The 11,410-nt window shown below is 50.5% G+C and overlaps 1 protein-coding gene across 1 annotated transcript; it reads right to left on the reverse strand.

The window, feature by feature from the left end:
- Positions 1-7,175: 7,175 nt before the first annotated feature.
- Neurog1 (neurogenin 1) lies at positions 7,176-8,014 on the reverse strand. The gene has a single exon (XM_048447565.2). It carries the CDS (start codon positions 7,941-7,943, stop codon positions 7,218-7,220), a length of 726 nt encoding a protein of 241 aa, XP_048303522.1. The 5' UTR covers positions 7,944-8,014; the 3' UTR covers positions 7,176-7,217.
- Between the last annotated feature and the right edge of the window lie 3,396 nt (positions 8,015-11,410).

Here is an 11,410-nt window from a genome sequence, read left to right on the forward strand (position 1 = left end):
ACCTGCTCAGGGTCTAACCTGGACTACACAAACCCTCGCAGGCACAGGCCTGTCTTCTGGGGAATTCTGGATTTTGTCAAGGTTGCACTAACACACACACACACATACTGACCTTTGTGAGACATACTGGAAACATTCAGAGCACAGAAAAATCCAAAGTTTATGAGAAGAAAAGGACCACCAACTAAGAGAGGAAACCACGGTAATGCATGGAGGGAGCTAATACCGTATAGCATCGACCAAGCTCATATACTGGGAGCCTTTAGGGCTTCAGGTTATATGGGGAGGTTAGTCTCAGAGATTAAGGTTGCATGGTTAAGGGCCAATGGTACAGTTTATTAGGATGTGTGAATATCAAATTTGAGTTGATAAATGGACAGTGTACACTGCTTCTTGTTTTTTGCTTATATCTCAATGACTTGAGACTATCTTGGCAAAATTTTGGTTAATGTTGTCCGTCATTCCCAAGACTTGAAAAAGATATACATTTCTCCTCCCTCCTCTTCCTTTATTTTTTGAGGCAAGGGAGGTCTCATATAACACAGGCTAGCCTCAAACTCCTGATCCTGTTGCATTTGCTTTCCAGGTTCTGGGACTATAAGCTTTGCATGCATACACCACAATGCTCCATGTTGGTGAAGACACGGTTTTCAATAGCTCAGGGCCAAGACTTAAACAACAGAGTGACCTCAGAAGGCAGGTAGTGGTGGCATCCAGTTCTTGTTGAAAAAGCTGGGCCATCTGAAACCACTACAGCCAGTCTGGATACGCTGCCCCCTGTGTGGCCTAGCATTCATCCAGGGCACATCAGCCCAACAAGCAGCAAATAAAGTTCAGTGTCTGAGCAAAGCGCTTATCCCAAACAATCTCCAGGAGTGGCAACTTTTAAGTCAAGATGTGTCCTAATCATACTAGGGTTTGTGATCATTGTAGGTGATCTGTCTTCTGGGCTAAAATTCTCGCCATCAGACAGATGCTTCGGCATTAATATTGGTGCCTTTATTCCTTGCTTGGCTGAGGTCAGAGTAACCCTAGACATATTTTTTAAAGGATGCCTGAGTGTCAGTAAGTCGTAGGCTGCTTTCCCTCCAGCTGTGTGTGGGCAAAGAGGCTGATTTTCCTCTGCTACTCCTGCAAGCTTATGTCTCGGGTCTTTGCTAGAGAATTAACGGCCAAGCCCTCTGTGGGCTATTTCTCTTCTCCCTCAGCTGGAGGAATGAAGGAGCTCTTTCGCTCATGCAGCCCTAAGTTCCATACAGCAGCTGTGGCCCTATCTCCAGCTATGACCAAGCTTACCCCTGGGTATAATATACATTGTATTGATAAGTCATAATGAGCTCTTTGTGCTTGTTGAGAGTGGACTCTGGAAGACAAGAGGGGTTGCTTTCCTCAGACTCAAGCATATTTATCTCAAGTGCTCTCCAAAACTCCTTTTCCTGGGCTCAGGCTGCTCCCACCCCTTTGTGATGAGGAGAAAAGAGAAGAGGAAACAGCCGAGGGAATTAAAAACATCGCACCCTTGAGAACTCCTAGAAGCTACATTGTTTCCAATAAAGGTTACTAGTGTTTTTCAATGGTATGGAAATGCCTGTTGTGGGAATCGGAAGCTACAGGCTCATCCACCACGGAGAATCTGCCCAGAACTCTCTCTGCTGTGCAGCCGGGATTTTAGCATGATATCTCCAGTGGGTGCCTGCCGTCACCTCTGGGGACGTGTTAATGATGTGTTGCTGTCTGCCTGCTGCGTTTCTCTAGCTGATTCTTGTCATTTATTCTTCCGCTTGTACTTGCTACTTTATTAACTCACTCATTAGAAACCAAAATTATGAGTTCGAGGCCACCCTGGTCTACAAAATGAGTTCCAGGACAGCAGGGCAACACAGAGAAACCCTGTCTCGAAGAAAAAAACAAACCAAACCAAAAGTATGGTAGGTAGATCATCCGCCATATGGGTCAGGCTGGGTCTTGAAGGTTATTGTGTGACTCACAGTGGCTTGTGGTTGGTTGCACTGCCCATAATGGCTAATGACTGGCCACACTAGGTCTCTATTCCTTAAGAAACACAAGAATGATGGGGTTCAAATCTCAGTTTCACAGCTACCAGCTATGTGGGTTGGACAGTTATTAGGCTGCACTTCACCTCCCTCCTCTGTGACATAAAGATAACGATATTTGATAATGATATTTTATTTTTGTTCCTTTTTGAGACAGGGTCTCTCTATAGAGTCCTGGCTGTCCTGAAACTTGCTATGTAGATCAGACTGGCTTTGAACTCACAGAGATCTGCCTGCCTCTGCCTCCTGGATGCTGCAATTAAAGATGTGCACCATCATACCCGGCTCATAATGATATTTTCGACTTCATCAGTTATAAGAATTAATTAAATAAACAATATATGTAATTTATTTGGTATAGGGTTCAGAACCCAGAGTAAGTATGCCTAAACTTTCCATAGCTTGGGCCGTGATGATGGTGTCATGGCTGCTGCTGGTGTTAGTGAAGGCATTGCTCTAGACCTCACAAGCCCCCTTCCTTATCCCCACTGTGATTTCTCTCTGAGATGTTTGCCCCTAGTTTTAGCCCAGGCAGCATGACGATTCTTTCTGGCACAAGCCTGTCCCATTTCATGGGCACTGCAGCCCAGGTTCGTGTCTCCGCTTTGGGATCTAATATGGGCAGTTTCTGGCTGAGTTAAGCATTCTTCAGTATTCGGAACAGTGTGGGATGAGAGTTACATGTCTCCTGGTTCTTGATTCAAATCTGTAGGTAATCTTTGACCCCTCTCTCTTCAAGTGCTCCAACAAATCTTGGAGTTTCTGCCTTCAAACTGTATCTGGTTCTGACCAGTCTTCCATCATCTTAGGAACAAGATGGCGGGTCCACTACTTAGAAACAGCTCCTTAGTTTAGGCCCAGACTCTGCCCTGCTCCCTCGAGCTCTGTTTTCCGTGGCTTTTAAGACTACCAGTCCCTTACATCTCCCCTCTTTCTTTCTTTCCTTTTTTAAATTTATTTATTATGTATATAGTGTACTGGGCACCAGATCTCATTATAGATGGGTGTGAGCCATCATGTGGTTGCTGGGATTTGAACTCAGGACCTCTGGAACAGCAGTCAGTTCTCCTAACCTCTGAGTCATCTCTCCAGCCCTCCCCTCTTTCTCTTTCTTTCTTTCTCTCTTTCTCTCTTTCTTTCTTTCTTTTTGTTTGTTTTTGTTTTTTTAAAAAAATATTTATTTATTTATTATGTATACAATATTTTGTCTGCGTGTATGCCTGCAGGCCAGAAGAGGGCACCAGACCTCATTACAGATGGTTGTGAGCCACCATGTGGTTGCTGGGACTCGAACTCAGGACCTTTGGAAGAGCAGGCAATGCTCTTAACCACTGAGCCATCTCTCCAGCCCTTTTTGTTTGTTTTTTGAGACAGGGGTTGGCTGTAGTTTTAGAGCCTGTCCTGGAACTAGCTCTTGTAGACCAGGCTGGCTTCGAACTCACAGAGACCCACCTGCCTCTGTCTCCCGAGTGCTGCCATCACCTCACCCCGTACAGCAGTTTCTAAGGCTCAACAGGATCCAGACGGCCTTTCCTGGCTGTCTTTTCTCTCCCTCACCTCATCCTTCTGCTTCAGCTACACCAGCCTTCTTGCTGCTCCTTGAAAGCACGCTATTGGTGGCTGGGACTTTCTCCGCCTTTTACAAGGAATGCTGCTCCTCTTTTGTCTGCATGGCTGGCCTTTTCTGTGTGCTGGCTTCACGGCACAATATTGAAGCAGAGAGGGTTGTTTTCATACTAGAGGTTCAAGTCCAACACTGGGAGGCCCAGCACCTTGGGCCTCTAAGGAGAGTGATGCCTAAGAACTGAGAAGTTCCCTACAGCTTCACCCCCCTAAAGGTACCCCCACACACCCTAAGCACAGGACTCACAGTGAAGCCATGACACTGCCTCTTCTTCATTTAGACCTTCGCCTAAGTGATTTATCATTAAAGGCTTCTTCAGATCAAGTGTTTCAAATTCCCCTTATTTCACTCTCCTTTTCCCTCCTGCGAACTTAACAGTCATTCATAAATTCATTTTTATCTCTGCCTACTAGAATGTTTTAGTTTTTTTCTGAGCGAGGACTTTGTTTTGCTTACTCCAGTGCTTAGTATATAGCAGGGGTTTGAGGAGCAGTCAATAAAGAAACAAGCAGAGAAGTAAAATCTCCCCCCCCCTCTCTCTCACACACACACACACAGGGTTTCTCTACAGAGCCCTGGCTGTCTCAGAATTCACTCTGTAGACCAGACTGACTTTGAACACCCAAAGATCCTCCTGCCTCTGCATTTTATCTCCTTTTTGCTCCTTTGTCCTGGTCTCCACCCTCTTTCCAGCTGTGGGGAGAAGCTTATACAAATGTCACACAGGAGACAGAGGGAGAGGGCATGCTGACCTCTCAGTGGACAATGGTTAAGGATAGCTAAATTTGGCTCTCAGCAGGAGTTTCTAGATTCTTAACTGGCTAGAATATTTTAGGTCCCTCTCCCACAATGTGAGGGGATAAATGAGGCTCTGCTGTATAAATAACGAGGCCACTGAGCAGGAGAGAAGCATTTTAAATTACCTCCCTTTGTCCTTACATAGATGTGCGCTTCCTTAAGAAGAATCATAGAGACTGTCAGGGGTAGAGAGGCCCTCTGTTTCCTTAGGAGGAATCATAGAGACTGTCAGGGGTAGAGAGGCCCTCTGCTTCCTTAGGAGGAATCATAGCGACTGTCAGGGGTAGAGAGGCCCTCTGCTATGGATGCCTTTAAAGATCTTCCTTAATGGAATGGGGCTCTGGACCCTCCACCTTGGAGTTGTGAACCCACTGTGGCAACCCAATTGAGAAGATGGGGTGCTATTCTTGGGTTTTGGAAAGGATGTGTCCCTATTTTCCATGCCGGTTGCTGCTGCTGAAGGCAATCAAGCATCAACCAACTCCAGCCCTCCTGATAGTATCTGAAGTTTTTCTCAAGGATTTGAGAGGGTGATGACCTCAACCCACTGTTCCCTTCCCCTGTCATAGACACTACAGCTACTTCATGGCTGAAGAGTCTCCCAAAGGACTGTCCTTCTTGTATTTCTGAGGTGGGAGTCACTTCCCAGCCTCCTCGGAGAGGGAGAGTCCAACACCTGATATGGATGATAGTATTTTGCTCTAGAAAGCTCAAAACTGGTAGGATGGATGAGGGGGATCATCCAGCAGGCCATTCTAGAGGCAACTTCTAGAAGGAACGATTGATTGTGCTCTCAGGCTTCACAACTTTCTCAGATGTCTTGGAGTATCCTTCCCTGCTCTGGGGCATTTAGAGAAGGTATCCAATTTTCCAAACCTTCTGGAAGGTAGCCTTCTTATCTGACACAGGGCATCTTGCCTGTGGCAGGGCTTAGCGATGCTGACTGGGGCTCGGCATATGAATTTGTGGATCCAAACCACCAGGACAACCAATACAGGAGAAGGGAAGACTTTCATCAGAGGCATTTTCTTAAAGAGAGTTCTACAACCCCCCCACCCCCACCCCATTCTACATAACTACATTCATCAAAAGGGGCTGTCCAATTTGTGGGGTAGAGGGATGTTGTCCTACTGTGGGGCAACGTGGGAGATGAGGTTACAGGAAGCGAGGGCACTACAGGAAGGAGCTTCTTGCAATTACCCCCCCCCCCTTCTGAAATTTAAAGCAAATTTGCTTCTGGCCGGTCAGGGCAGTTAGCTGATTGTCAGACTACAGACCAACAGGGCAGCCAGAAAAGTCCCTTGTAGGATTTCTCTGGCAACAAATGAAAGCCCTGGCGTTGGCCCCCGGGAGACTGGCTGAGCCCTCCCCCACGCTTGGAGGGGCAGGGAGTATAAATGCCTGTGTGTGGTGGGCTACCAGCACCCTAGCCCACAATTTTAGGGCAGCTGTAGACTCCACTCAGGGACTTCGCAGCAGCCCAGTTCATCTCACTACTCACAGCTAGGGTGACCTCGGCCTCAACAGACAATACTTTAAAGGCACGGTTTACAAATCAATCTCCCGTTCTAAATGGGCTGCTCCAGGACTACACCCTTCTGCTCGCCCAGCCCAGGCCCACCTGTCACTGGGGCTTCCTAGCCAGTGGTCACACTGTATTGATCTTTTTAATCCCCTCCTTTTGAGAGACAGAGCCAGCTGATGTGGAGTTCCTCAAAAGACTCCCTAGGCCCCTACCTCTACAGGTAGCTGCAGATCCGGGGCTAATTCCCCACTAAAAAGTCTTAATTGGCTTACGGGGTGCCTGAAAGATCGGCCTGTTTACAAAGGTGAAAAGAAAAGATGGCTCCTCATAAACGCCCTAATCTGTCTCGGGCTTGGTGCAAGTCAGGTGCGTTTTTATTTTAAAGTTGTTTTTGAATAGGATTGGAGGGTTTGGAGACGGTGGGATAATGTTTCACTTTACAAGTGGAGCCGCCAAGGGGAGGGGGAAAAAAGCCCCAGAGACATGAATATTAGGCAAAGAAGCTGGTGATTTATTGTTTTCTTATTTTTTATTTACATGAAGCATCTGCAGTACAAAATGTAAACTTTGATAGCTCATAATAATAGAATAAACTCTTTATGTACAAAAATACATTTTCATATGAATGATGCATCCTGAATAAATTAAAGTACCCTCCAGCCCGGTGCCTGAATAGCTATGCAAGCGCTCAGGTTCTTCCCGGAGCAAGCCCACAGTGGTGGGGGTCGGGATCCATAATGCATGAAGCCCACTCCTTGTGTCTCCTTTTTAAGCCTTTTCATTGTATTGTCAGCCGGCTCAAACCGAATTTTCATGCTCGTTTTTCTTCATTAGAGTTCTACAAATTGTAAAATTGACTTTTCACCTCGTCTTCAGGGGCTCATCTGTCCCTTTTCCAAATCACACTGAAGTGGTGGCTGGGGTCAGCTCTGAGCCAGTCACAAAGGAGGTTTTGTGGAGTTCAGAAAGTGCAAAACGAAAGGCCTTCTGAGGGCGGGCAGGAGGGGCCGATGCTGGGGGTTGGAGACCAAGGGGCCTCCTCCGCAAGGGTGCAGCGACCTAACAAGTAGTCAGGTATCCCCCCCCACCCTTTAAAGTTCCCAGTATCCACCTGCGGGGGGGAGGGCGCTGAGGGTGTTCCCGAGGCCTCAACCGGTCCCCATCTATTGCTCATTGACTGGGGGTGGAAGAAGGCAATAGCGGTGCCCACACAGGCCTAGTGGTACGGGATGAAACAGGGCGTCGTGAGGAGCAGGTCTTTGGGCAGGCCCGGGAAGGAGAAAAGGGGATCGCCGGGGCCATAGGTGAAGTCTTCTGAGGCTGAGGGACTACTGGGATCAGAGAGTGGCGATGCTACAGTGGCGCAGGGGGAGGCGGCGGCTCCGGAGCCCCAGGACTCGGCGTCGCTAGCGGGGCTCGGGGGCCCAGGAAGACAGGGGGCACACTGTGGAGGAAGGAGGCGCTCCCTGGCACCACCCCCGGGGAGCCCTTGATCTGCCAGGCGCAGTGTCTCAGCCAGGGCCCAGATGTAGTTGTAGGCGAAGCGCAGCGTCTCAATCTTGGTGAGCTTGGTGTCGTCGGGGAACGAGGGCAGCACGCTGCGCAGTGCGTCCAGAGCAGCGTTGAGGTTGTGCATGCGGTTGCGCTCGCGATCGTTGGCCTTAACCCGACGGCTCCTTCGCAGGGAGTGCAGCAGCGCCTCGGACCGCACCCGCGCACGACCTCGCCTGCGACGCCGTTCCTGCTCCTCATCAGGAGCACCAGGAACATTCGAGATGGTGGGCACGCTCCTGCGGGCTGGCACGGACAGACCCGAGGTGGCGGCTAGGGACTGGAGCCTGGTACAGTCCTCTTCGTCAGTGAGGAAGCTGGACAGGTCGCTGCTGCTGTTGCTGCTGGCGCAGTCGAGGTCGGAGAGGCAGGTCTCCAATGGGGCAGGCATCTTTGCAGGGTGAAGGACCGACAGACGTCTGGACAGTGTAGAGGGCTTGAGAGTGGGCTGAGGGCACGGCCGTTGAGGGGCACTCACGTTCGGTACGACCCGGGGCTAGTCTGTGCCTGCTGCAGGCGTGAGGGCCAGGGAAGAGAGCTGGGACTCCAGGGGGAAATGGGCTTGGCCTCCTAGCCTCGCCTGCAGGGGCCACGCGCCCGGCTGGTCTCCCGAGTGATGTCGCCGGCGATCAGATCAGCTCGTGTGAGCACCGAGTGTGGCACACGACCGGCCTCAGGACCCCTTAAGTACGGCGTGCAACAATGGGCGCCCCCCTCCCTGGCCACCTCCGCCCCGGAGGCGGCGCGGGTGAATGGAGAGAGGCGGCAGGTCAGCCCCGTGCGGCGCCGGCTATTTGCATAATTTATGCTCGCTGGAGGCTGCCTCCGCCCAGCCCCCCTCCTGGAGCGTGCCCGTAATTACTGCCGGCCAATCGGTGGCTCTGCGGGCTCCAGGAGCCAGATCTAGCGAGGGGGGCCAGAGAGTCTCTGGCAGCAAAACCCGGGCGGGGGCGGGAGCCGGGGGCGATTAGCGGCCAGCCGAGGCACGCTCCTCCCAGGGCAGTGTGGGCGCTGGTAGCCGGGGTGGGATGGGTAGGCGGGGTCCTGGCAGAAAGTGTGAGTCACGCAGCGGGTGTTGGAGAGCTGAGGCCGAGGCTGGAGTCTGGGTTCGCACCCTTCTCCTCTGCTGTTGAGGGCTCGGGTGAATTTGAGCGAGTGATATCTCCTCTCCCAGTCACGGAATGTCACACTCTTATTTAGATGAAGTGACAGAAGTATAACTCTGGATGATGATGATAGACCTTATTAGTAGGTCCCCGGTCAGGGCGCTTTTTAAACCTTTTGGGTTGCGGTGAGCAGCCACCTCCGAATGACTAACCATATCTAAACAGATGGGAGAGAGGACCGGCAAAGAGCCACAAGGCTCAGGGAGGGTTAGGTGTCCCTGCTCCGCCAAGGTTAGTGAAGGAAAGAGCAAGAGGGGAGGAAAACCTAAAAGTCCAGTGAGTTTCCAGGCTATCCAGGGCCTTGTCAGCATCCCCCCTACCCCCGCCGCGCACCCTTCCTCCCCCCTTAAAGACTCACTAAGCAACAGGAGTGTGCCTCCCCTCTCTTCCTCGAACCTTGCTCTGTCCATTTTCAAGAATCCTCATGTGCCTCACGTTTTGGCATGGTGCCAGCCTCTGGTACTGGTGGTACCAACTGGCTAAGGGACTTAGCTTCTGGGCAGGAGAGCGCTGTCCCACAGAGGGCAGCAACCAAACAGAAGAATTCCATGCCCACCCGTTCTGCCCATTTGCCTATAAACTTGGCCTATTCCAACAGAGGGTCACGTTCTACAGGTCAAGTTGACTGTTTGCCAGAGAGCAATAGAGGCCCAGGCAGCCTCTCAACTGCGCTTCTGAGGAAATATTCATTAAGGAACAACCCTGGATTGTAAGATCAAGTATTAAAAACAAAAGTAACACTCCAAAGGTCCTTCTTCTCCATGGTATCCGAGTGGTGGCCTCAGGCCGTGTTTCTGGACTGCTGTCCCTCAAGGGACTCTGCCTGGGAGCACCTTGGAGAAGACAGCAAAGAAGTCTTTGCTGACTGTCTAGGCCTTGCCCGTGGCTCCTTCCCTCTGAAGCAGCCAATGGAGATGCAACCAATGCAGAAAGCTGGGACACAGTTACAGACAAGGGCTTGAGGAATTTTGTGAGAAGACAGGAAGTGGCTGTAATCAGATTATGGGAGAAAGAATAATTGTTGACAGATCCTGGGGACACCTCAGGGACCGAAGGGCTATTGGGAGTCCCACAGGCAACAGTAGCTCTGGAGCAGACCCTGTGTCTTGCCCCTTTCTGTCCCTGTGCCCTCTTCTGCTGTACCCAGTATACCAGCACCAGCCTGACCCTGTCACACTGCTGGACCCTGCATTTGTTTCTTTGGGCTTCCACAGAAATTACCACAAAGTGGATGTGTTAAATCTACAGAAAGTTGTTCTTGTAGGGCTCAGAAGACCAAAAGTCCAAAACCAAAGTGCTAAGGGCCTCGGCCCTTTCTGAAGGGCTGAATGGATATGTTGTGTGTCTCCTTTTCACCTACTTGTGGCTCCCGGATCTCCTTGTCTCACTAATCCATAACTGGGACTAGCCAGCTCTGCCTCCTATCTTCAGCGCGTCTTTGTCCGTGTCTCTGTGTCTTCTCAGGAGAATTGCTGGACTCGGGGCAGGACTTCATCCGCCTCTTGAAGAGCCTTCCTCCTGGAGGATGCAAAAGCATGGGAATGTACTCTCCTGCTCTCTTTGACAACTGGGCCATGGGATTTAATGTTCGGGTCATCAAACTGAAATTGGGCTCTCATTTGGTGACATTTTAAAGGTCACTTGAATCATGGCAACAACCTGGAAGAGCCATTGGCCAGTGGTAAAAGAGGTGGCCAGGAGTTAGCAGAAGACCTGACCAGGCTGACCTGCCCTGTGGCATTTTTTTTCCTCACTTGTCTCCTAGACTTACTCTCCAGCCTTCCCACTATTCAAAGGCCTCTATGCTGAGTGGGACTTTCCTGCTCCTCTTTGCCAGGTGAGTGTTTGGCTTAGCAGGCAAAGCAGAGCCCTGTTGCCGAAGCCTAGAAATCTTGGCTCGCTTTATTTGGAGGCCACCTAAAGACAAGGTGGCTTGCTCCACGCTGGGTGTTGTTTTGAACCTGGGTGCAGGACATTGAGGGTGGCTGGCTGAGGGACACACTGCCTCCTAATTATTGTTTGGTGGGGTTCAGTGCTGATAGAACCCTAGGAGGTTATTCATTCAGCCCCTGTACCTCATACACGGGGAACTGATGTGGGAAGAGGGGGTCTTTCCCCCAGGTTGCCCTATGTGGCTCAATCTATGATCTTCTGTCACAGGCCACCAGCAGATGAACCCTAAGCACCCACTGTGGGCTGGCCTGGGTCAGCTCTCTGAAGAATGTCGGTCAAGCCTGCGGTCTTGAGGGAGGAAGACATAGCTGTGAAGGGCAGCCATGGGCGTCTATCTCATGGTATTGAGAGGGTCCTTCAAGAGAAGATGTGGAGAACACTTCCCAAAGGGATAGGGTCAGGAGTGGCTTCATAGCAGAGTCAAACTCAACAGGCCTTGAAAGAGGGGTCAGATTAATTAGACATCCTAAGGGGGTGGGGGTGGAATGACTACAGAGGTAAGAGCCGGTTGTGGTGGGCTCTGCATGGCTCCACTAGATTTCCTGTCTCTTCCCTTGTCTTCTCTGAGCTGGCTGTCGCTTATATTTGCTCTGTGTTCACTGAGCAGGGCCACTGGCAGGAGAGACGAGGAGTAATAAGATTTTGGCCGTGTAAATGTCACAGTCTGTTGGCTACCCACAAAGCCATGTGCCCTCCCTGATATAGGCTATATCTGACCAGACAAGATACCTTTTCATGG

The sequence above is a fragment of the Myodes glareolus genome, chromosome 14 (assembly GCF_982192425.1).
Source record: "Myodes glareolus chromosome 14, mMyoGla1.1, whole genome shotgun sequence".
Classification (NCBI taxonomy): domain Eukaryota; kingdom Metazoa; phylum Chordata; class Mammalia; order Rodentia; family Cricetidae; genus Myodes; species Myodes glareolus.

Coding starts and splice junctions, on each gene's coding strand:
- Neurog1 (XM_048447565.2), bottom strand. CDS start 7,943: ATGCCTGCCCCATTGGAGACCTGCCTCTCCGACCTCGACTGCGCCAGC.